The sequence below is a fragment of the Pleurodeles waltl genome, chromosome 2_2, assembly GCF_031143425.1.
Source record: "Pleurodeles waltl isolate 20211129_DDA chromosome 2_2, aPleWal1.hap1.20221129, whole genome shotgun sequence".
Taxonomy (NCBI): domain Eukaryota; kingdom Metazoa; phylum Chordata; class Amphibia; order Caudata; family Salamandridae; genus Pleurodeles; species Pleurodeles waltl.
In genome coordinates, this window is record NC_090439.1 from 656446159 (window position 1) to 656473297 (window position 27139).

At 40.8% G+C, this 27139-nt stretch overlaps 1 protein-coding gene across 2 annotated transcripts in view; it reads right to left on the minus strand.

Moving 5' to 3' along the window:
* Positions 1–431: 431 nt before the first annotated feature.
* The window catches only part of BPNT2 (3'(2'), 5'-bisphosphate nucleotidase 2), a 66468-nt gene continuing 39760 nt past the window's right edge, over positions 432–27139 (minus strand). Inside the window, exons 3-5 of one of the 2 annotated variants that reach the window (XM_069220211.1) lie at positions 9075–9170; positions 5130–5291; positions 432–2298 (exon numbers count right to left, since the gene is read on the minus strand). In XM_069220211.1, coding sequence (XP_069076312.1) covers positions 2018–2298; positions 5130–5291; positions 9075–9170 — 539 coding nt within the window. In that variant the 3' untranslated portion in view covers positions 432–2017. The remainder of the gene's footprint in view (positions 2299–5129; positions 5292–9074; positions 9171–27139) is intronic. The other variant, XM_069220212.1, reaches the window with a different exon arrangement.

The following is a 27139-nucleotide window of genomic DNA, read 5'->3' on the forward strand; positions in this document are numbered from 1 at the left end:
ATATGTAAGTAATGGAAGCAAACGTGAAAGCATATTCATAGAATAGAATAGTGAAAAGGAAGTGCATTAATAGAAGTACAATATATCAACAAATGCATAATTTGCAGTCTAAATTACGTTTTTCCAAAACAGGAATATTGTAGGTCTTCTTCACATTAAATTATATTTGTATTTCCAAACTACCTGTAATGTCTTTCAAATATTAATGACATTTATATGTATGGGCTGATCACTAAGAGGGGGTGTTAACAGAATATAAAAATTATATTAATTTCACGCAACATCATTGTCAGTTAATGCATTAAATGCCCCTCAAAAATTAACTGTCGCCCAGGTGATTAGCTCCAGCACATCTCCATTTGAAAGAGACAAAACCAATATCTAAAAGATCCCACCATGCACATGTAAGAACATCTGGTTTTCAAATCAAATAATTAAACAACCCCCTTTAATTTAGTAGATTGAAGTAGTTAGTTCAACAGAAGTCACTCTTTTTTTAAATATAAAAAAATACAATTTACTGTACAATTCTGGAATCAGATAATTTTCTGAAATTATAGAAATAATTAAGTTTTCTAAACTGCACAGAAACATTTTTAAAAGAAAAAAAATCTCTGAAACAAAGTAATGTATGTATGCATTCTATCCAGTAACTTGATCCAATACAGAAGTTCACATGGCACACTGTCCTAAATAAATTAGACACATTCTCAATCCTCCAAATTCAAGCACTCTCAAATTATAACTAACACCCGTAATTCTTAACATTTTGTTAACTGATTAGATGTCTACATGTAGATGCGCCAGGCACTCTAATACCAATGTTTTATGAGGGAAGTGGCCATGGCTCAAGAAAGAAGGTGCATCAAGAATATCATCATGACCTTCTCCTCACAAAACAGTGCCTATAAACTGTTTATCTCTATAGATGGAATCTGCATACTGTTTATGTCATGTGTTTTTGCATGTGTATAAGTTAGAAACAAAGGACTCAAACATAACACTACATTTAATATCCATGCAACAAGTGCAAATCTAACTAAACAGTTCTTTTCATCAGGAGTTCAGCTGTTTTCCTTTGTAAATTCACCCTATCATTGAACCTGTAAGGAATTAAGCAGTGATATGTAATGTATGCATTCATGTGTGTACAACTGATTCCAATAACGTAGAATATTGGAAGACCTTTTGTCCGAAAATTACATTTTCAAATATATATATATATATATATATATATATATATATATATATATATATATATATATATATACACACACACACACACACACACACACACATACATACATATGAGAGGGAGAGAGAGAGAGAAGACAGAATGAGCGTTGACCAGAGGGTAAGAGAGACAGAAAATGTATGGGTGTCAATCGAGGAGAGCAAATGATAAGCCAATAAAGGGGGATAGAGAATATGAAGGAAGGACAGATGAGGGATAGGCAAGAGAGAGAGAGAGAGAAAGAGAATTCTAAAGCCTCCAAGGAATAGATAAATATCCATACAGCACATTGGGAAATATGAAAAATACATTTTAAGGGTGTTATGTTGATTCTGACGAATGCCTTTTTCGTAGTTAAGAACAACCTAATGAAGCATCTGCACAGGAATGCAATTTAGCTTTACAGGTTTTTCCACTGCTCATCAAACAGTTCCATCAATCTCTTGTGTCCCAACCACACAGGTTCAAGCAATCTCCTCTTAAGGAGTAGAGACAAGAATGCAGTGTTAGAAATACAAATGACATACTGTTGAATTATGCACATCCCAAGATCTGTATGTGTAGTTGCAACCAAACAATAAGAAAAAAGGATTTGCCATTATTGCAGTCTATTCACTTTTTTAGTTTCCCACTTGCAACAAGAAGAAAGATCTTGCTGTATTAGTGTCAAAATGTTCAACTCCATTTTCATGGCTTCCTCTGGTGCACTGTCTAGAGACACCATGCCCATGACTGCTTCCCATGCTATTATGCCAAGGGTTTGCATCCATTTGCAGTTGTCTTCTAATGGGCTTTCCTTTCGATATAAGGTATTTTTCCACTTAGTGTTTTAACTAGTATGGTGTGATCCATACCAATACTGGCTAAAATTCCTTCCTCGTGTGCTTCAGAACCAGAGTACTGGATGTCCTTTCCTTTCAAAGTTGTCATTTTTCCACCAAGTGCTCTTAAGATGGCATTACCGGCGCATATATCCCACTTCTTTATGAATGTATTGTGAATGTATACATCAGCTTTTTCCTGTGTGTCATCTGGAACATCCAGCAAAGACAAAACTTTATAACCTAAAGGGCGATAAACACATGGTTACCAAGGGACGAACCAAAAATAATGGCAGAAATACCAAACAAAATAGAACACTTGACTTTAACATTTCCTGTTTACACAATTCCACCTCAGAGTTTCATACAGAACTTGGATTCTGGAACAGCCCTACTCATATTCTTTTCCTTAGCTGTTTCATCTTTCAATTAATTGGATGGTTATTCAGCATTTCAACTGTGCAGTGATAAAGTGTCTCTGCAAACCTGGAAAATTAGTCAAAAATTACATACCTGTGACATTTATTTTGCTGCTGCTTGCTTTAGTCTGCTATATAGTAGTTTAGTTCATATTAGTCAATGTGGGGAAAACAATATGACACATTAAGCGAGAGGAGTGAGAGTAACCGGACCTGAATGACACCCACAGGAACGACTGAATCATCTTGGATGCGACTCATTATTCGGGCTACTCCATTGAAACATGAGTCAAGAGGATTATTTCTTAAGTTTAATAAGAGCATCCACCATCCAAATTCCATTTACTTCTGAACCTTCTTTCCTGTCTTTTGTGAGTTCAGTATTAATTTCTCCTTCATACCATTCTCTAAATAGCTTGTCAATGAGGTGATCTCCCACCATTTGTTCATCTTATGTCTGCTTATTTATTTTCCCAAACTCTCTTCAATGCCACTGTTACCTCTATATCCATTGATCCTTGTGCATTAATTTAATTTCTTTTATATTTAAAAGTTAACGTTAGTCTTACGGGTAGGTTAAGTATATTTCTTTAATTTTAGTAAGTAAGACCTTCTGTAAGTCTTTGAGTGAAGTTGAGCAAAATGATTTAATTACATTTAAACTGCATTTTAATTAATCAAGATTAATTGTTAAATTACATTTAAAAATGGTAATTATGTATGGCCAGTAGAAGGGTTAAAGTTAGGATATTTACATTATTGTTAACTTTGAATAATGGTAAGTATTAAATGAGGTCAAGAAGTGTAATTTAACTGAATGTAAATACAATTATTTTATTCTTGGTGTTAACTTGTGATTAGGTTTAGGCTAAGGATAACTAACCTAATTTTAATTCATTAAATTAATTAATGATAGGTTCTAGGAATAGGATGAGAGTTAGGGTAAGACCATTTAATTGAAATCAATTTTATTAAATGATCAAGTTGGAGTGTTAAATTTCACGAATAAAACATTAGGAAACATATTAATACAAATGTGACAAAGAATACAACTATCAGTAGGAAGAATTATTAGTAACTAAATGTAATATTAATTAATGAAATACATAAATAAATACCTCAGGTAATTGAAATGTCAGGCTAATAGTGTCTGGGTAGAGACAACGAAAGTTTTAACTTACAACATGAAAATAAAGGTTCTCAAGGTAGTGACCTAGCGAAGAACTACCAACAAAGTAAAAACAAACTTTAAAAAAAAAAAAAAAACTTGGTAAAAATATAGCAATAGAACCTGTATCAGGGCTGACAGCATATCCTTTACCAATGCTAATTTATTTCTATTCTTTAAACTTTTTTTTTTTTTTAAATGTACACTTCATGTGTTTAACCCAGGTCTTCAGGTTACAGTAATTCAAATCCAATAGTACATTTTCTTTCCATGATAGAGAATTCTATTGTCCTATAAAGTGCGTTAAAACGAATAAAGGTACTAGTCCAAGTACTGTTGCCTGTAAGAAGCATGCATACCGTGCTATTAAAATTATTTATTTTTTAATTTAATATTGGTATTGGAAGAATATGACTGCCATCTCAAGGCAGCAGTGAGCTATCTTTCTGGTACTTATTACTGGCATGGGGTGTTTGCGTTGTGAAATTAACTAAAACTAATCATTGCATAAGGCTGCCAAGGCCAGTCCATTTAGCTTTCTCAATGCCTAATTTTATGCACTTTAACAAAATTTCAGCGGCCAAAGCCAGTAGCTATGTTATCCAAGTCTGAAAGAAGGTAGAATGGAAGCAACAGTATAATGTTCTTTTGATCTATTCTACATCCATTAAACATTTCTCAAACACTAGCCAAACAACTAAAATATTTGCTACCCTCACAACCCATTTCAATTTTCCCAATGCTCAATTTTCAAATACTAAGTGATCACAAAAACAAACTAATGCATTAACTCAAGGTGGCAGCACTGCTTAATTATACAAAGTGTAATAAATTCACCCTCTTCAATGCTAAAACGTGAACGACTCTCCAATCGTTAGAAAGTAGTTAGTATAAGCATTCTATTTAGTACACATGTGCCTAATAAAATACTCTTTATAATTAATCATTAATCAATGATGGAAAATTTTAACTTTATCCAAGACAGCAGCTGTATAAAAACAAAAAGAGGTGGAATTTTGTAGTTGCAAAGCTTTTGGAGGTTGTAGCTCTTTGATCAACTATAACTGTAACCCAAGTGGATTTCTATGGTAAGAAACGTAAACAACCCTGTATAAAGCAAAAGAGGTTTCTACGTAGGAAAAAATATCCCCCAGACAAAAGTAGTAAAATATAGTGAAAACATTTTTTTTTTTAAATGTAGCAAGAAATTGATGAATTTTCCTTGAGACAAAATGTGCCTTGTGTAGGAACCAGGTATAGACAGGCAAAGTTTTAGAAATTTAAAGAAAAGAGAGTGAGCTGATCATTCAATACTGATTTCAAATCCCGGTAAGACAAAATCAAGTCTTACATCCTTCATTGGTTGATAAATTAAGTACCATCAATTTGATGATGGTAACATTTATAGTGCTTGGAATAGGCGGAAGTGTGATACGTGGTGCTTTATCAATCAAGCCAATAAAAGGGCATTAACGTAACTGGCATACCTGCTCCACCAGCTGGTACAATAACAGTGTTGTTTCCAAATGTCTTCCGTATCACATCTTGTACTGTCCCTGTATGGGAGCGTGAAACAATGATTGTTGGATTCTCTTGGTCATAGTTAGAGCGAACTTTCACGTTCGACCCACCATCAACCATTGCCCAAGCTGAAAAAACAAGGAGCATGTTATTTAATTGCTGACAGGCACAGTAAATATTGCCCATTATTAACTGTGGAGAACTGAAAAGGAGATGTTTTACTAATCAGATCACAATGTAATGCAGTCCTGGGCCCGAGAGACAGAACACAAAGTTAAAAATACTTTTAAAAAAAGTTTAAAAAAAAGTAATACATCAGTTTAATGGGCTACACATTCAGGAATATCAACTTACCAAACAAGCGGCGAAGACTCTGCCCTTTCTTCTGGCAGAAAAAACATTTCCCTTTAAAAGTGGATGCTCAAACTGTATTGAACAGTTGATTAATAGACCTCCATAGTGATCTAGTATTGTTCATGAAACCCGCATCTACATAGCCTCACACATAATTATTCTAAATCACAAAACTCTCAAGACTATTTCCAGAGCATTGCTACATGCAACTTCTGTGTGCCTCTAAATTCATCCTTTGTACTTACAGCTCTAGCTGACCTGAACTCTGCTAGCCGAAGCAGCATCTCTTTCAGAAGATACTAATTTCAACTCAAAAGCTGCTCTCTTCAACTGAAAACTGCATCAAATCCAAACCTTTTGTCCATTTATTCCCCTCTTTGGATGAACTACAAGTCTGTACCTTGAGGTAATAGATATCTAAGCAGAAATAGAACAGTAAACATACACTCGAAGAAGGAAATCAAAGTTTGCCTGCTGAACATTGAAACGGAAGGCGCAACTATTACACTGCAAGGAGCTCCCTAAATCAATACAATAAAAGGACACCGGAAACAAGGTCCAAAATCCACATAAAAGTGAAATGTTGACACCCCTCACTCAAACTTTGACCTTACCTACTGAATGAAAGAAACAAGACATGCCACCTTACACAATAAATCAGCTGCTGACAGGCTGAAGATTGCAGGCATGATTACAAACAAAGAACTGGACCCGCTATTTCAAATAAAAATCTGGATTAGTGATCCATCCCAGCCAGTCATAATTAGACAAGAGAGAAAAAACTGGTGAGAAGCTGTGAATATTTCAAGGACTATCAAATAAAATAACCCGAAGGTTGACCAATTTGAAGCCTTCAAATGCCTCTTGGCAGAAATAACGGCCAACCCAGTCTCCATCAAATTTCATGATATATACTGTTACACCAGACATAATCTAGACTTTGTTGAACATATTGTTGTCTTCATTGCATACAAACAACCCTCTTTCCCGAACCATGATCTTCTGCGGACTTTAAACTTCACTGGGGGCATCATATTCTGCATTTAACAATGATCTTAACTCATTGCAAATTGTGGACCAACCCAAATCCCTACTTGCCCTAGTCATGAAAGACTAATTTCTAGACCTTCTGAAGACAACCTGAAATACAAACATTTCACCTTATAATTTAAAGAAAAAAGTGACAAGATTGCGGTGTCCCTAGCCCAGCTTCTCAGTTTTTAATCTCACTTGGCACCCACAGAGAAGGCCCATGAACGTGGTTCTTTCAAGGATATCACTTACTGAAGGTTATGCATAGCCTTTTCAAAACCCAGCTGTTCCTGTCATTTTTGCCAACCCAACACATCATTTCCTCTCTCAAAGATCATACCAGATAGCCTCAAAGTTGGACAAGTTAGTCTCTGCTAAAACAAATGAAAGAGAAACTGGTACAGGTTGTAAAAACATGAACAACTTCCACCTTATATACCATCAATCAAAAGTCCGGCAAAGTTATTCCCTTCTGAGAAGCACTAGAAAGACCATGCATCTGAAATAAGAACCTCCTGAATGGGGTTTTCATGGTGTGAGACAGGGTGGTGGACCTAACACTGTCATTGCTTGGCTTCATCTACGCTGAGAGCACACCAGGTCCGTACCATGATGCTATTTTCTGGGGGCAGCGCTGATCTGAGTGCCTGTTTTACGAGTGTGTTTGGAATAAAGTGAATTCACTCAACCCGATATTTGTCAGAGTTAGTTCTTTAAGGTCAATTAGAAAGATAAAGAGGCAAACTTTACTTATTGTTTCTAAGCTGTACAGACAAGTGGTGTTAGAAAATAAAGCACCAAATCAGAGAAATAGCAGGTTAAATAAATTCACTGTGTCGCGCAGGTGTAGAAAACAGGCTCTTTCTTCTGCACTGCAGCAGAAAAGATCATCATAATACGAACCCTGGTACCAAACCCATTTTATGCTGGTGTGATATAATTTGCTCTGCATCACTGGCAAAAGGGTCCTTCAATTCCAATCCCTTCATCCTTACTGACAGGAGAGTGCTCCTCAGAGAAAATAGCCAAATTCCATCAGAAAAAAGTCAAGAACCTACTGGATGGCAGTCTCCCAAGTACAAAAAAGAAAAGTAGGGCATGTGAAGGTCAGTAGCCTGGAACTGTATAATGCAAAGGACACATTGCTTGACACCTATTGCAATCAGCATGCAGTTAAAAAGGAGGCAATGGTTTATTTTTACCGAATGAGAATGATTACAAATTGGAAATGAGGTTCTTCCAGAAAGGAGAGGACAGCCCAAGAACAAGTTGGTCCCCAAAAGTGGGGATAATCCCAAAGAAACTGGTCCCAGAACAATGCTGCTCCTAGAAGGATTGTGTGTGCATGGGTAGGGTGCAAGGCACAAGCCTGTTGAAGGGGTCTTGTGTAAAACATTAAAAGTGACAGCTTTTCCAAAGTTGGCCTTGGCTGCTCACAACTCTCAAACAGGGAATGAATGAATATCAAATTTGTCAAATGACCTGGGAATGTTACAGGTTTACGGAGGCAGATCCAAGAGCATGAGATGGAAAATTATGCTTAAAACGAGACTGCAGTAACAATAGGCCAAGACAAGGTACAGCCTTATTGCAAATGCAGAGATAGCCATGAACAAAGCTTGATGATGGACTGGAAGACAGTGCAGGCTAAGGATATGGTCAGAAATACGGGCTTTGTATGGTAATCTAAGTCCAAGATTGGCAAGAAGATTTTGAATGACTTGCATACAATGAGTTAGTCTTGGGAATGTTCAGATAAAACATAGTATGCGGACAGTAGCAGAAGAATTTTCCATGAAGTATTTTAAAATAAGAAAAGAAGAAGCAAGTGGGTTAAGCTGGGGAATACTGGAAGATTTATGATTGAAAGTAAGCCCTAGTTTGAAAGCATGTTCAATCAGAATTACAATCTTTGAGACCATAGGGACATTGACCCTCGAAAAATCAGAGTCTCATAATTCTCATGACTAAGCTTCAGATGAGTTATTGCTCTCTACGAGGGAATAGCTTATAACCAATCCTAAAATGTACTCCTAAACCTAGAAATTATAGATATCAAATCACACCCATAATGAGCTGGGTCATCAGATGTTACATTATCCAGCATACAGTGACACAATTACACATCTCTTACTGCGACCAGGCAATACATTTCTCCTAATTTGAAGAAGTGGTGGATTGAAGGGGGTTGCTCAACTGACATGAGAGTGAAGTAGCTTTACCATTCCCTTTATTTTACCAAACTCCTAACCATACCTACACATCACACAATGACAAGTTTAAGTAATCACAATTATCGCCGACTAAGGTATAAGAAATGTCACTTTAGAAGTGAGATCCATGATGGATATTAACATTTAAATATGTTTATTCATGGTCTATTGCTAGATAATCTGAAGTATTCTTGGTTCTAAATTTCAGTAACAGGTTTTATGAAATAAGGCAATTTTTTTGGGAAAGTATCAATAAACTGTGGTAGAGTGTTATGCATCTTTCAATTCAACTTGCAGATCAAAAAAACCCACCTGAGTATGAGGAGAAGGGTTTGTGTACTACTCCTATTACAGGTTCACCATTTACTGCCACACATACCATGGTAGTGACATATTTTCTTAAATTATCTGCAATAGATCAAAAAAGGTTAAACAAAAACCTGTAACTAAAACATCAGAAAACAAAGTGTAATTTTATCAGTTGATTTTGCTTCTATTTTTAAACTGCTTTTGAAGTGAAACAAGAAGCAATGCAAACTGATTAAAAGATATCTCACATGCACATCTACGTCTGTCACATTCAGAAAGCAACTTCAATTATTAACCATCTATTCACTCATCAGTCATCGCCAGAAACCTCATCTCCTTCCATGTCCATTCTCTTCTCTGTATCTAAACTTTTTCAATACCCTTATAAATGTTATTGCAGTTTTGAAAATTTAAACTGGTGAGACACATTATTTTCTGTGGTTTGTCCATTTGTCTTACCATAAATGTTTTCTGCTGAGTGACCATATGATATTTAATTATCTACCAGTGTAAAATAATCTTAATTGTAGATCATGTTTTGTGTAAGGCATAATCAATTTCATTACTCTAGTTTCCTGTTAAGCTGTGTATTGTTCAACAGTTGTCCTCTAATGTCACCGTATCTACTGTACTGCTACTGTACTTGTAACAAAATAGGATCCATGTACCAACATTGTCTAAATTCCTCACACACTGTATTGTGACCAATCTGTCTCACTTCTGCATCTCCGACAGACCGTGCCCGCAATCTCGGCATCACCATTGACAGGCAACTCACCTTCAAAAAGCAGATAAACGCAGTGGACGGTCACCCAAGCCATCATCACCAGCAGACTACACTAAGGAAACACCCTCTACGTTAGACTCCCCACCCAGCTCCTCCTCCGCCAACAGACCATCCAGAAATCAGGAGCAAGACTCGTCCTGGGCCACCTAAGATGGACCCACATCACCCCCAGCTCAGACGTCTCCAATGGCTGCCTGTACACAAGAGGTGCAAATTCAAGCTTCTTACCATACAAAGTCCTTCACAACATCGGACCCAATTTAATCAACCATAGACTCCTTCCACCAGCCAACCAGGGATCTCCGTTCAAGAACTCTCGCCTTCGTGCATGTCCCAAGAGTTCGCAGCAGCGGGCACTTCTTTGCCTATCTTGCTGCCAAGATCTGGAACAACCCCCCCCCCCCCCCCCACCTACGCACCTCGCACACCCTCCTTAACTTCAGGAGAAAACTCAAGTCATGGCTATTTGAGGAGTGGCTACTTACTCACAGTGACTACCCTCAGCGCCTGAATACCCCCAGTGTGATGAGCTGCGCTTTACAAATCTAATGATTGATTGATTGCTATGTTTTTCCTCCTTAACAACTGCCTACTGAGAAGGTAACGGCTCCACTAAGGGAGTAGTACACATTTCCACACTCCTAGTTAGTCAGTGATTCACAGAGGAAGGCAGAAGAAACTAATGTAAATTTTTGGATAAGTCCTATTACCACCCTTGTCAAAACGAGGCTGTTGATTATTTTTTGGTTGGAAACTAACGAACCTGCACCGCCACAAAGTCTTCTGTTTAGTATCAGCATTGATCAAACCTTACTGTGTATCTTTAATACAAAGTTCACTTATTTTTACATTAGGATCAATATTCAGTTCAAGTTTTAAAACCTATATAGTGCTTCTTCAATGAGAGGCATTAGATTGACTTAGTGAAATGAGATACATAGTAAAATGAGCACAATATGTTCACACATTTCAAATGGAGACAGTCAGTCAAACTTTATTTTTCTCTAAGTTAATAAAAACTATCACAATGTTGCCATACAAAAAGTGACAAAAATAGCACATAAAAACTTAGTGTAATGTAGTACATAACCACTAACAGTTTCTTAAGATTGTTAACACAACATAGTCTAACACATCCTAGGAGGATTGCTGGAACTTGAACGATCAGGATTCACATTAATTACTGCACAACATGTGCATGCCTCAGTGTTATTGAGGCATAGCCGATGATAAATACATTAATCATCAGACGGCCATACTGTGCTCAGGATTACCAAAAGAAAATCAACAATAATAGTGAAGATAAGGTTACTGCATGAAACAATGGTTGCATCAAGTTCCGGCCCTAATATAAAGTTGGAACACCTAGCATACTATTTATTCAGTACCGTAAAATTAATAACATGTAAACCACTGATGGAGATAATCGTCTGTAAAATGTCACGGTGCTGGTAACCTATAAATGATCAAACTTGTTAACAGATAAAATTCAAGTACCCCTGGTATTAACATATATTTCCAGAAATGAAATACTTCATTTAAATATTTTTTTCCAAAAAACAGGAATCACCAGCAATCATGTTGAGGATAAGGTTACTTCCTAAAATTGTGGTCACGTTGAGGTCTCGACCTGCATTTTCTTCATGTGAAACTGGAGCATCGAGCTTACTATTCAGAGAGTGTCATAGGATAAATAACATCTAAACCACTGATACATGTAGCTGTCTGAAAGTGCCACAATGCTGGTCCCCTGTAAAGCCACCAGAGCTTATTGGTGAATTGAATTCAAGTGTATCTGGAATAAAAATTTGTTTCAGGAAATATAAATACTTCATTCAAATAGTTTTTCGTACAAAACCAGTAGTTTCACCAGTCTGCGGGCAATCTGAGGTTCAGATGGATCAAGGCCTTTTATTATTGCCATCCTGTAAGTTCTAATGCCTCCATTATTAAAAATGTTTTTGAATAGTAAAATACAACGTTCTTTAAAAGAAGACATATGCAAACAAGATGAATGGTGTCTTGGCCTGTTGTATTTGCATGATGGTTGGTCGCCCAAGGATGGTAATGCACCGAATCAGATAGCCATCAATTTTCTCTTCAAGTACACAAAGCATGTCATGCTTAGGTATGCTGCCAGCTTTGGGTTGGGTGCAGCTGGTTAGTGTATGCTTGTAATTTATGAGTGAGTGCATTTTTGCAACTTTATTTGTTGCCTGGCAAAAGGCAGGGTGAGATAGGTTCAAATTGTGTTTGTTTCTTCCAGTGATGACTACAAGAATCCACTGTTGAAGGAGAGAGGGTCCTTTTCCAGTGACTGCCATCGGGAGATAATTAGTGGACTTCTTTGGTTTGCCGGTATTTTGTACCATGTTTTGATGGTGGAGTATCTTCTGCCTAAGGTTTGTTGCATAAGCCCCAATTCCAAACGAACTTGAATGAGTGAGGCATTCTACAGAAGACAAAGGTCTTGCTTACACGTTCGTTTTCAGTTTATCCAGAACCATGGCATCTTCATTCTGCATGACAGCACTTGCATATCCCACATTTGGAAGTAGTTTAGCTGCTACAACTGCCAGAAGCAGCTTGAAAGAGGGACCGCCCAGCTTCTTGTGAAGAGCACAAAAAGCATTATGTCAGTGCATTTCCTTTCTTCACACGTACTGTTTATGCACTTGGAAGTTTATTTTTTTGTCTACCTACAAGCCCAAATATTTATAGCTGCTAACTTCCTCTAAGATCTTTTCTCCAAGTCTGATCTTGAGTGGCGGGCCAGGTCGATTCCACAAAGACATTTTTTTTCCATAAATGGTAGATTAGAATACTTTTTTAGACTAACTTTTTTTAGTACCTCATTGTAGGAGGCTGGCCTGGCTTGTAGTGGGTACCAGAGGTACTTACACTTTGTGCCAGGTCCAGTTATCCCTTATTAGTGTAGAACAGGTGTTTCTAGCAGGTTAGGCTGATAGAAGGTAGCTATGGCACTTTATTTTTATGACAATATGCCAAAAGTATAACAGTGAGCACCCTCAGTATGAGGATAAGATATATACACAAGATATATGTACACAAGCCAAACTTAGGTAAGTAAAGTAAGAAAAGTAATGCAAACAGTGTAGAATTACAGTAGATTGCAATAGGAGCACATAGGTATAGGGGCAACAGAAACCATATACTCCAAAAGTGGAATGCGAACCACGAATGGACCCCAAACCTATGTGCGCTTGTAGAGGGTCGCTGGGACTGTAAGAAAACAGTGGGGGTTAGAAAAATAGCCCACCCCAAGACCCTGAAAGGTAGGTGTAAAGTGCACCTACTACCCCCCAGGGAGCACAGAAGTTGTGATAGGGGGTTTCTGCAGGAAGAACAAACACCAGCAATGCAACAACAGTGGATTTCTGGACCTGAGTACCTGTAAGACAAGGGGACCAAGTCCAATAGTCGCGACAGTGTCGACAGTGTCGAGAGTGGGCAGGAGCCCAGGAAATGCCAGCTGAGGGTGCAAGGAAGCTGCCACCGAATGGAAGAAGCTTGGAGTTCTGCAAGAAAGAAGAGAGCTAGGGACTTCTCCTTTGGAAGACGGATGTCCCACGTTGCGATGAAGCTTGCAGAGGTGTTCCCACGCAAAAAGACCGCAAACAAGCCTTGCTAGCTGCAAGGGTCGCGGTAGACGTTTTTGGGTGCTGCTGTGGCCCAGGAGGGACCAGGATGTCGCCACTTGGAGGAGGAGACAGAGGGGGCGCCCAGCAAGTCAGGGAGCCCTCACAGAAGCAGGCAGCACCTGCAGAAGTACCTGAACAGGCACTTGGAAGAAGAGTGAACCGGAGTCCACGTGAAGTCACAAAAGGGAGTCCCACGACGCCGGAGGACAACTCAGAAGGTTGTGCACTGCAGGTTAGAGTGTCGGGGACCCAGGCTTGGCTGTGCACGAAGGAAATCCTAGAAGAGTGCACAGGAGCCGGAGCAGCTGCAAATCACGCGGTACCCAGCAATGCAGTCTAGCGTGGGGAGGCAAGGACTTACCTCCACCAAACTTGGACTGAAGAGTCACTGGACTGTGGGAGTCACTTGGACAGAGTTGCTGAGTTCCAGGGACCACGCTCGTCGTGCTGAGAGGGGACCCAGAGGACCAGTGATGCAGTCTTTTGGTGCCTGCGGTTGCAGGGGGAAGATTCCGTCGACCCACAGGAGATTTCTTCAGAGCTCCTGGTGCAGAGAGGAGGTAGGCTACCCCCAGAGCATGCACCACCTGGAAACAGTCGAGAAAGCTGGCAGGATGAAGCGATACAAGGTTGCTAGTAGTCGTCTTGCTACTTTGTTGCGGTTTTGCAGGCGTCCTGAGCAGTCAGCGGTCAATGCTTTGGCAGAAGGTGAAGAGGGAGATGCAGAGGAACTCTGGTGAGCTCTTGCATTCGTTATCTTAAGAATTCCCCAAAGCAGAGACCCTAAATAGCCAGAAAAGGAGGGTTGGCTACCAAGGAAGGAGGATTGGCTACCAAGAGAGGTAAGAGCCTATCAGAAGGAGCCTCTGACGTCACATGCTGGTACTGGCCACTCAGAGCAGTCCAGTGTGCCACAGACACCTCTGTTTCCAAGATGGCAGAGGTCTGGGGCACACTGGAGGAGCTCTGGGCACCTCCCCTGGGAGGTGCAGGTCAGGGGAGTGGTCACTCCCCTTTCCCTTGTCCAGTTTCGTGCCAGAGCAGGGCTGGGGGATCCCTGAACAGGTGTAGACTGGCTTATGCAGAGATGGGCACCATCTGTGCCCATCAAAGCATTTCCAGAGGCTGGGGGAGGCTACTCCTCCCCAACCTTCACACCTATTTCCAAAGGGAGAGGGTGTGACACCCTCTCACCAGAGGAAATCCTTTGTTCTGCCTTCCTGGGCCAGGGTTGGCTGGACCCTTAGGAGGGCAGAAACCTGTCTGAGGGGTTGGCAGCAGCTGCAGTGGAGACCCCTGGAAAGGCAGTTTGGCAGTACCCGGGTTCTGTGCTACAGACCCAGGGGATCATGGAATTGTCCCCCCCAATGCCAGAATGGTATTGGGGTGACAATTCCATGATCTTACACATGTTACATGGCCTTGTTCGGAGTTACCATTGCGACGCTGTACATAGGTAGTGACCTATGTACAGTGCACGCGTGTAATGGTGTCCCCGCACTCACAAAGTCCGGGGAATTTGCCCTGAACGATGTGGGGGCACCTTGGCTAGTGCCAGGGTGCCCACACACTAAGTAACTTTGCACCCAACCATCACCAGGTGAAGGTTAGACATATAGGTGACTTATAAGTTACTTAAGTGCAGTGGTAAATGGCTGTGAAATAACGTAGATGTTATTTCACGCAGGCTGCACTGGCAGGCCTGTGTAAGAATTGTCAGAGCTCCCTATGGGTGGCAAAAGAAATGCTGCAGCCCATGGGGATCTCCTGGAACCCCAATACCCTGGGTACCTCAGTACCATATACTAGTGAATTATATGGGTGTACTAGTATGCCAATGTGAATTGGTAAATTTAGTCACTAGCCTGTTAGTGACACATTTGGAAAGCAGAGAGAGCATAATCACGGAGGTTCTAGTTAGCAGAGCCTCAGTGAGACAGGCATCACACAGGGAACACATACAGGGCACATACTTATGAGCACTGGGGCCCTGCCTGGCAGGGTCCCAGTGACACATAGAACAAAACAACATATATACAGTGAAATATGGGGGTAACATGCCAGGCAAGATGGTACTTTCCTACACTCATGTTATGATTTTGTGTTCTTACTCTAAAAGGTGGTAATTTACAGTTTCTGAATATTTTCGTAACCACCAAAACTGTGTAAATAATCAGACTAATTCAATGATTGAAGAAGTTGAAATTATGCTGAAGGGGAAAGATCAGCAAATCCCTAAGGTACAGAAAAGTGGTTTACTCTCTTCTTTTTTACACCTAAATCACTTAACAAGGGAGAAGCTGGTTTTAAAGCAAGTACCGCAACAATGGTGCCAACCCCGGGCGAATGTGACGAATCCAAAACTGAAACTAGGAATACTAATCCTCTGTACGGAAACCCAGGGGGTATATCATTGCGTAGCACAATCGTTTATGCTATTCCCTGCTCAAATCGTTTTTTACCCTTGGGGCTTCCTGATCAACTATTGGACCCTGGTAAGTTGGACTTAGGCAGGGAAATACCTAGCCATCAGCCTGCTCGAGTGTCCCCTCAGGAGGAAAGGGACAACGTTATTTTATGCCTAAAAGAAGAAGTTAAAGAGCTTAAACAAACAATGAAGGAGGTGCTTAATCTCCTACGACAGCCTGATAGGAACAAGACCAACCAAGTTAAACGAAAAGAAGGTACGGACTTTATGTTGTCCATTTTCAGCAAGCAGAGGGCCACAACGAGTGAAGGCTCTTTAAGGTAGGATGCTGGAACGAGAGCACCTTTGGCCACCGCTTTTAACCATGGTCAGAAGAGATCTATGCCAGCTTCCTGCCCTCATGTGAGTAGGCCACGTGAGACGTTTCCTGTACCACCTCCTCAGAAAATTCACGACAGGGGCCATCAAATTTACATATAAATTACTGCCAGTACTCTACCACACGTGAAAACTGCTTGTCATTAAAGAATAAAGTTATCCATTAGATAAGGCATGTTAGGCAGTCTGGATCTATTGTATATTCTGACAGCATTTCCGTTAGCGCCATACAGAGAAGCCAAGGTGCTGGGACACCATAGAGATAACATTTGCTTGCCCCAAATTGGTGGAAGGTCTACTATCTTACAAATCCTCTTAGGAATGGCTCGAACACTGTTCTTAGGTCTTCCTGCCCGTAGCGATGCACTGTTGGCTTGGGGGGGCCATACCATCACGAACAATGTGCTGGCCAATATGGGTCACTTCAGTCCAGTGGTACTAGTGAAGGAGCAATCCATGATCTCCGGTGAGTTTTCCAATTTGCTTAGTATACTTAGCTCGCCGAGAGAATTGTGAGGACCACGGAGAAAGGAACACCACATATTGAGAGGAGGGGCCTCAATAGGATGGGATTCATGACCCCACTTCCATATTCAAAGGTGCACACGAAGGTGTGTGGATCCGAGGGCATAAATTCTTCTGGGATCCAGGCCACATTGCAATCTGATGACCTTTCAGACATCGACTGATTGTGCCCATTGTATGCCCCCTTGACCATCTACCCATTCTTTGACAAAGGTCAGACTGAGACAGGACCCCAATCACATTTGGAATTGGTAACACCTAGGAGCGCAGCCCAAGTAGAGACTGTAAACATGGCAGACACTGATAATCAGTCAAACACAATATCCACTTACGAGTTTCTAAGGAGTGATTTGTGGGACCTGGCCCTTTTGACCCTGTATTAATTTAATGGAATGTAGCTGGCATTGGTAACAAGATCACTGATGCAGAGTGGGAGCAGTTCACTGACAATTTCAATGTCTGTCTTTTTCAGGAAACTTGGTCTATTTCAAATAGCCATAGGCAGAGGCAGAGGTTTATCTCATATTGCAAGAAGGCGAGACCATCTGTGGTTGGGTGGGCTATCGGGGGCCTTATTACTTGGATAAATATTTCTCAAGTGGGTGAAACAAAGGAAATATATGTTGACTCATGTGATATATTGGCAATTTCAATCAAGCTAATACAGGGCCATAGGCTTTTGTGTGTTAATGTACATATTAGACCAGGCCCTCCGAGCCAAACTACTACTAGCATTAGTTTGCTGAGCGCATTGGTCTGGAAATTTCTTCCTTCTCACTTTGTCCTTGTAGCTGGAGATTTGAATGTGTACCTAGAGCCTAACCCCCTTTTTCTGAATTAATACAGACAGAGGACTCTTTATGGGGAATCCCCTCTTTTTCGTTGACAAGAAAACAGCTTAAACTTAGTACTAGGGTTTTACAGGTTATTGATTTTATTATAAAGCAAGGTCTCCGCCCTGGAAATGGGCGCTTCCCCTCGGATACGTCAGCCAACCCGACGTTTTTTTAGAGGGAGTTATAGCAGTTCCATTTACTTCGCACTTATAGACGTAAGGATCTTGCACAAAATCAAAGATCTCAGGGTGGGAGAACAACGCAGTAGTGATCATTCACCTATTTTAGTACAGTGTGATAGGCGGTTCTCCACCAAAGTTAACATCCAGCGCAAATGTAAGGGCATGCTCCCTATTACGGTGACAAACAATAAACGTTCCATAAAACCTTTACAAATTCCAATGGGTCAATGGCCAAAATGCATGATTTTGTTTTTAAGTACCAAACAGCGGTTGCACCTTCTATATGTTCACCTACCCAGTTTATGGTTACACATGAAGCGTTTTTTTCCTCTATATAGGATTTATTCTCCAGAGTTACCAAGGGGAACAAACAGCACAGAGGGAGCAATTGCAGACTGGATAACAAAGCGTGCAGGCAGGCCAAGAATGGACTCTTGGAAGCAGTAAGGTCAAATAATAGAGAAATGATAATTACAGCAAGACGCGAGTATGCCCATATAACAAAGATCTGTAAGACTAACTGGGAGGAGGTGACCTGACAAGATCTATTACAATCAGGAAAAGAAAGCAATTCTAAACGGTTCTTGTCTTCGATTGCTAAAAGAGGGTGAAATGAAAATCCCAGACCCGAATGTCATATTTCTTCCGAATACTGGACGCAATATTTTTTAGAGCTTTACAGACAGGAGATAGTTTCTCCTGTAGGCAATGAGAGTATAATAGCGACAGATATTCCTGGCACAGGTGTGCTCATACCATTTACCTTAAGGGAAACAGAGACAGCAATTTTAAAATAAAATTTGGGAAAGGTGCCAGGCCTATATGGAATCCCTTCCAATGTATTTAAAATCGGATCTCAAATTCTGGGGACCTTACGTCAATAGCGTGTCCAACTTCCCCGATCATGGAGAGGTGAGATAATTGTCCCAACCCATAAGAAAGGGGACAGGTCAATTCCAGGTAAATATAAACCAATATGCCTCCTAGACAATCTACAGAAGATTTTTTCCTACCAGGTCCTGTGTAGGCTTAAGGACTGGAATGAAGATAATGACACCTTAAGCCATTTGCAGGCAGGGTTTAGGCAGAAAACAAGTACAATCGACCAGGTTTTTCACTTCCTAACAATAACATGGAAAACTGTCAATTTGGAGGCAGGGAGACTTTTTGTTGCCTTCGAGGACCTGAAGTCCACTTTTGACTTGGTCCCACGAGACAAATTATGGGAAATCATGGGCATGGTTGGAGTTCTGAGACCCTTGCTAAAAACTGATCCAAGACTTATACTCTGGAAGCTACGCTAGAATAAGGTGGGGAATAGATGGTGAACTTACGGGGGAACTTCTATTGAAGAAAGGAGAGAGACAGGGTTGTGTGGTGGCCCCCACACTCTTCTTAATTTTTATAAATCCTTGTATCCCCTACTTCAATGACTGCGAAAACGACACCCCGAAATTGGGTGGGGCAAAGACGCCATGCCTACTGTTTGCAGACTATACCTTATTGCTCTTGCAAACTGCCTCAGAACTAGCTAGGCTCCTTGAGAAATTCTGGGGTTTTTGCAGAGACTATGGACTCCAAATCAATGCCACCAATACTAAATATATATGGTGTTTGGGGACACAAATTGTAGAGTAAGGAAAACGATAATGCTAGATATTCCATTACACCAGCAATGGAAATTTATAAAAGCCAAGTCAGAGGAGGAGTCTTATATAACGCAGAGATATAAGGGCACAGTAATCTGCAAGATTGAGAGAGAGCGGAAGACTCTTATTTAGAATCATTGCTAAAAGTTCCCTCGAGCTCTCCCACATTGCCCAATCAAATGGACTTAAACTTACATTCCATTGCAAAGATAGCTGCCCTGACGCCACTCCAATATTGGATTAGATTATGGTCCACAGATACACTAGACCTTTTAGAATATGGTTTGGAGTGGTGTTAGCAGCTCCTCAAGCAGAGAAAATTCCATGGTGCAAATATGTGAAAAAAAACCTTTTTTAAACTTGGCTTAGGCCAGTACTGGTCAGATCCTATGCATCTTCCAAAGAATGCTACTCAGATCTTGAAGGATGCCTACTGGATGAACTGGCAAGTAGATGAGTTGGCATCAATTCCGTCTTTTAGCCTGACCGACAATTTTTTATTAACAAAGTGCCATTACGAGTTTGAGCATTATTTCAGATATAATAACATCACCTCCAGCATGTGCACTTTACATTAGATTTAGATTTGGATCCTTACCATTTTGGGCTTTTAATTCCACATGGAAACAAACAGAAAACCTAACCAATTTTTGCCCAATGGGATGCATGACCCAAGAGAGTATTGCACATGTTTTATTTTCTTGCCAGGTGTACAAGAAACAGAGGGCTTGTAGGATCAGACCTTTATGCAAATCCTTGGGCATTATGGATCGTCATTCGGCCCTTAGGATTTGCAAAACAAGACCGCATGCGATTGTGGTATGTGCGCTGGCAAGGTTTTTAGAGGCAAGTTGGCATATTATAGGCAAATTCTTAAGCACTAAAGCATAAACTTTAATTATAATTCATATATATATATATATATATATATATATATATATATATATATATATATATATATATTGTAGGAAGTTGGCTCTGTATGTGCTATTTCAAAGTAAGGAATAGCATGCACAGAGTCCAAGGGTTCCCCTTAGAGGTAAAATAGTGGTAAAAATAGATAATACTAATGCTCTATTTTGTGGTAGTGTGGTCGAGCAGTAGGCTTATCCAAGGAGTAGTGTTAAGCATTTGTTGTACATACACATAGACAATAAATGAGGTACACACACTCAGAGACAAATCCAGCCAATAGGTTTTGTTATAGAAAAATATCTTTTCTTAGTATATACAGGGAGTGCAGAATTATTAGGCAAGTTGTATTTTTGAGGATTAATTTTATTATTGAACAACAACCATGTTCTCAATGAACCCAAAAAACTCATTAATATCAAAGCTGAATATTTTTGGAAGTAGTTTTTAGTTTGTTTTTAGTTTTAGCTATGTTAGGGGGATATCTGTGTGTGCAGGTGACTATTACTGTGCATAATTATTAGGCAACTTAACAAAAAAAAATATATACCCATTTCAATTATTTATTATTACCAGTGAAACCAATATAACATCTCAACATTCACAAATATACATTTCTGACATTCAAAAACAAATCAAAAACAAATCAGTGATCAATATAGCCACCTTTCTTTGCAAGGACACTCAAAAGCCTGCCATCCATTGATTCTGTCAGTGTTTTGATCTGTTCACCATCAACATTGCGTGCAGCAGCAACCACAGCCTCCCAGACACTGTTCAGAGAGGTGTACTGTTTTCCCTCCTTGTAAATCTCACATTTGATGATGGACCACAGGTTCTCAATGGGGTTCAGATCAGGTGAACAAGGAGGCCATGTCATTAGATTTCCTTCTTTTATACCCTTTCTTGCCAGCCACGCTGTGGAGTACTTGGACGCGTGTGATGGAGCATTGTCCTGCATGAGAATCATGTTTTTCTTGAAGGATGCAGACTTCTTCCTGTACCACTGCTTGAAGAAGGTGTCTTCCAGGAACTGGCAGTAGGACTGGGAGTTGAGCTTGACTCCATCCTCAACCCGAAAAGGACCCACAAGCTCATCTTTGATGATACCAGCCCAAACCAGTACTCCACCTCCACCTTGCTGGCGTCTGAGTCGGACTGGAGCTCTCTGCCCTTTACCAATCCAGCCACGGGCCCATCCATCTGGCCCATCAAGACTCACTCTCATTTCATCAGTCCATAAAACCTTAGAAAAATCAGTCTTGAGATATTTCTTGGCCCAGTCTTGACGTTTCAGCTTGTGTGTCTTGTTCAGTGGTGGTCGTCTTTCAGCCTTTCTTACCTTGGCCATGTCTCTGAGTATTGCACACCTTGTGCTTTTGGGCACTCCAGTGATGTTGCAGCTCTGAAATATGGCCAAACTGGTGGCAAGTGGCATCGTGGCAGCTGCACGCTTGACTTTTCTCAGTTCATGGGCAGTTATTTTGCACCTTGGTTTTTCCACACGCTTCTTGCGACCCTGTTGACTATTTTGAATGAAACGCTTGATTGTTCGATGATCACGCTTCAGAAGCTTTGCAATTTTAAGAGTGCTGCATCCCTCTGCAAGATATCTCACTATTTTTGACTTTTCTGAGCCTGTCAAGTCCTTCTTTTGACCCATTTTGCCAAAGGAAAGGAAGTTGCCTAATAATTATGCACACCTGATATAGGGTGTTGATGTCATTAGACCACACCCCTTCTCATTACAGAGATGCACATCACCTAATATGCTTAATTGGTAGTAGGCTTTCGAGCCTATACAGCTTGGAGTAAGACAACATGCATAAAGAGGATGATGTGGTCAAAATACTCATTTGCCTAATAATTCTGCACTCCCTGTATATATATATTATATATATATACACACCGTATTTTCCGGCGTATAAGATGACTTTTTAACCCCTGAAAATCTCCTCAAAAGTCGGGGGTCGTCTTATACGCCGGTATACAGTGTGCTGAAACTTCAGGGACAGGCGCCCTGTAGCTGAGCCACCGTGCGTTGCATTTGGAAATCGATTCCAAGCGTATGATGGGTTCCGCATCCCACAAGATTCAGCTACTTGTGGACACAGAGCTGATTGGTCAACCGTGAGTTGAGCTGTCCTTACCGTGTGCCGCAATCCTCGCTGGCAGTTGTCTGGACAGGGACGTATTCCTGCATGTGCTCCAGGCTATTCCACTTGCACTGTTTTATGTTTACATGTTTGATGACAAACAGCCTTCTGTTTATAAGTGACAGTTTTCCTACTAAGTACCTGCATGTCCTAAGCATTTGAATTAAAATTACCATATTAAAATCAAATCTGATGTTTTTAAATTTGTATTTGGTGTGCGTTGGAAGAGGAGTAGTCTTATACAGCGAGTATAGCCCAAACCCTATATTTTAACAGGAAAAGTAGGGGGTCGTCTTATACGCCCAGTCGTCTTATACGCCGGAAAATACGGTATATACACACACACACATATATATATATATATATATATATATATATATAGTTTTACTGAATAGTATAACGTATTAGCTAGATGAAATTCCCTTGCTATTGATAGCGAGACAATAGGATGGGAATCTTATTTTGTTATTGTATGGTGTGGAAAATATAATGCACTTTTTATATTGTGTGAATGGAAAGGCCCCGTATTGCTTTTTGCACAAGACCTGTATTCACAGTTATGTAGGAATATTTTTTGGGCGATGTGCATTTTCGTAATTTTTGATTATTTATATCATTGATATTTTGCACATACGTATCACATGGCTTTGGATTAGCTGGGATTTGAGATTTTGTGAGATCTATGCAAATTTTAATGATTTCTCTTAAGTGTTTTCATATGTAAGAAGTTTTGGTATATGCTTTAAGGGCATTTTTGCCGAAATAAAGCTGAAATTGAAAAAATATTTGGAAAAATGTCAAAGTTCATTTGAAGTAAGCCACAACTTGTTGTGGGCACAAGTGATAACACGCTGAGTAAGGCTGTAATAGTTGTGCAAAAGAAATGTTGAAAACTACATTTATGAAACACACATTAAGAACTAAATGCACCAATTTATCCCTGAACCAATATATGTTCTTGGCATTTGAACTATCATCTGGATTAGATCTTTTTATGGAGTCTAGCACATATTTCTGTAGCAGTATCAGCATGGACAGTTCAATTTTTATATTCAAAATAATATCTTTTGAATTCATGATTTTATGAGCTTCAAAATTCATCTTTAGGATGATAAACTTAACTATAAAATTCTTCCATGCATCTTTCCCGGTTTCAATTATGCTTCCAATTATGTGATAACATCATGAAATTGAGTAATGGGTCTTGCTAAATCTTAAAATCTCAGAAGTCTCTGCCATAAAATAAATGTATTCAACATTAGATACCATTTTCTTACAAATGCAGGGTTTCTTTATAGATTATTGTATTTTTAGAAGATTTTTACAATTCTAACTAAAAAGAAAAGCATGCAGTCAATGTGCAGTCTTCAAAAAGTAACCCAAGAATCTAATTATGTGCATGGCATACCAATTGTATGAATTCTTTGTTAACGTTTCACATGCAGTATTAACAAACTGTGGGGCCTCCTTCTGATACAACAATGGCAATATTACAGATTCTGATCTGTCATTGATGCTACACCTAAAAATATTAGATTTTCTTATCTGCCATTAATGCTACACTTACACATGTAATTTATGTATTTATTGGATTTCTTGCTCTATGTTAACAAGTCACATCTCAAGCTAGCTGCACAAAGTTGGACAGAAGAGAAAAGTGTCATAAAATAAAAAGCGAGAACAAGAGAGGGAGGACTAATACAACTGTTGGCAGTGAGAAAAACTATTTGCATAAAAAATAACAACTGCAATAAACTTGTAATTCATTTTTGTTATATATAAAATTCTAGTTTGCAGTGTTTACACAAAGTCAGGACTTTTACTCACTTATTAGTTTTACAGACTACACAATTACCCAAGTGTAGGAAAGTACCCTCTTTTTTACATGTTACCCCCAATTTCTGCCTGATGTCAGTGTGTTTGACTGTCTCACTGGGATCCTGCTAACCAGGACCCCAGTTTTTATGCTCTCTCTCCTTTCAATTTTGTCACTGCATACTGGTAACCCAGTATTTCACCCCAAATTAGTATACTGGTAACCCCTTATGTGTCCCTAGTATTTGGTACTTAGGTACCCAGGGCTCTGGGGTTCCAGGGCATCCCTATGGGCTGCAGTATTTCATTTGCCACCCAGAGGGAGCCCATGCAAAGGCTTCTACAGGACTGCCATTGCAGCCTGTGCGAAATGGTGCATGCACATTTTCACAGCCATTCACACTGCACCAGGTCACTTATAAGTCACCCATATACCAGGCCTTCCTACCCTGAACGCTGAGTGCAGAGTATCTGTGTGAGAGGGAACCACTGCACTAGCAGAGGTGCCCCCACATCATCCAGGACCATTTTTCCAGACTTCGTGAGTGCTGGGGCGCGATTTTATGGTTGCACTGGACATAAGTCACTACCTATGAACAGCTTCACAATGGTAACTCCGACTATGGCCATGTTTGCTATCAAACATGTTGGAATCATACCCCAAGGTTTTTGCAAACATTGGTTGTAGGATTTCATGCACTCTGGGGGCTCCTTAGTGGACCCCCAGTACTGCCATTACAGCCTTCTGAGGTTTTCCAGGAAGCCCCAGATGCTGCCACCGCAGACAGGTTTCTGCCCTCCTGTTGCTCAAGCAGCTCAACCCCAGGAAGGCAGAACAATGCATTTCCTTTAAGAGAGAGGTGTTATACCCTCTCCCTTTGAAAATATGTGTTACAGTCATGGGAGGGGTAGCCTCCCAGAGCCTCTGGAAATACTTTGAAGGGCACAGACGTGCCCTCCTTGCATAATTCAGTCTACACTGCTTCAGGGACCCCCCCTCCCCGTCCCTGCTCTGGCGCGCAACTGGACAAAGGAAACTGTCCATCACCATCCCAGGGGTGGTGCTCAGAGCTCCTCCAGAGTTGGCAGGGTACTCTGGGAGTATCTGAGTGGCCAGAGCAAGCAGGTGACGTCCGAGTCCTTCCCTGATAGCCGTTTACCTGTGTAGCTGACCAATCCCCCTATTAGGGCTATTTAGGGTCTTGCCTCTGGGTGTTTCCTCAGATTCGGATTGCAAGACTCCAGCAGCAATCCTCTGCATCCTTTACTTCACCTTCTACTGACGACACTGCACCTGGACCCGCCAGGAACTCTACAAACTGCAACTAAGAAGCAGAGATGACTTCTGCAACATTGTATCTTCAGCTCTTGCCAGCAACTGCAACTGTTTGCAGGTCGAGAAATCTCAGGGGACTGCCTGTCTTCAGCCTGCACCAGAAGAACAAAGGAATCTCCCTTAAAGTGAAGGAGTCACTTACCTGCTTCAGCAGGCACCCCTTTGCAGCGACGACCGGTAGCTTGGGCCCCCACTCCTGAGAAAGTGATTGGATCCAGCAAAGGGTGGTGGACTGAAGTGGTCCTGACGGTCCTGAAGTCCAGCTGTCCAACTTTGGTGGAGGTAAAAGAGTCCGTGCCTCCCCACGCAAGACAGTACCCCCGTGCACTGCATGTTTTGCAGTTGCCAATGCATGTTGGCCTCCTTCCATGCTGTTCATCATGCACCGTGCAGCTCTGGCCCCCAGCATTCCTTCCTGCGACGCACAGCCTCCTGCTTGGTTCGCCGGCGGCGTGGGATCCCTTTGTGTGGTGGTCCGTGGACCTCCTTTTGCACCTTCTTTGTCCCCATGCTGTGGGACTCCTGTTCATGCTGCCTGGTCTTTTGAGGGCTCTCTGAGCTGCTGAGAGCCCCCTCTGCCTCCCTCTCCTGGGTAAAGGCCACCAGGTCCCTCCGGGTTCCAGGCAGCGCCATTTTCCGCTAACCGCGAGCTTTGCATGTGCCATGGCTTGTTGGCGGAATCCAGCAACTCAAACAATCATCCATTCGGCGTGGGACATCATCTGCACCAACCAGGAACCTGCATCAGTCTTCTTGGGTGCAGTACTGACTGTTCTTCTTTACTGGTGGTTCTTCTTTTGCACCTTCATCCGGGTTACCAGGGGCTCCTGTTCTCCCCAGGCTCTTCAGTGCTTCTTGGACTTGGTCCCCTTCTTTCACAGGTCGACAGGTCCAGGAATCCATCGCTGGTGTCTTGCAGTCTCTTCTGGTTCTTGCGAAATCTTCTATCATGTGTTATTGTGTGTTCTAGGAAAGTTACTGTGATTTACTCCTGCTTTCCTGGGCTCTGGGGTGGGTTCTATTACTTATCTTTGGTGTTTTCTAATACTTCCAGCGCTCCTCTACACACTACACTTGTCTAGGTGGGAAACCGACTTTAGCATTCCACTATTTTAGTATATGGTCTGTGTTCCCCCAGGAACATTTCTAACTATTGTGATTTTTGCTATTTGCACTGTTTTCTAACTGTTTTTACAGCTAGTGTATATACTGTGTATAATACTTACCTCCTAAGGGAGTATAGTCTCTAAGGTATTTTTGGCATTTGTGTCACCAAAATAAAGTACCTTTATTTTTGTAACACAGAGTATTTTCTTTCATGTGTGTGAATAGTGGGACTCCAGTAGTACTGCATGAACTTTGCGTGTATCCTAGTTAGGCCTTGGCTGCTCATCCACACTAC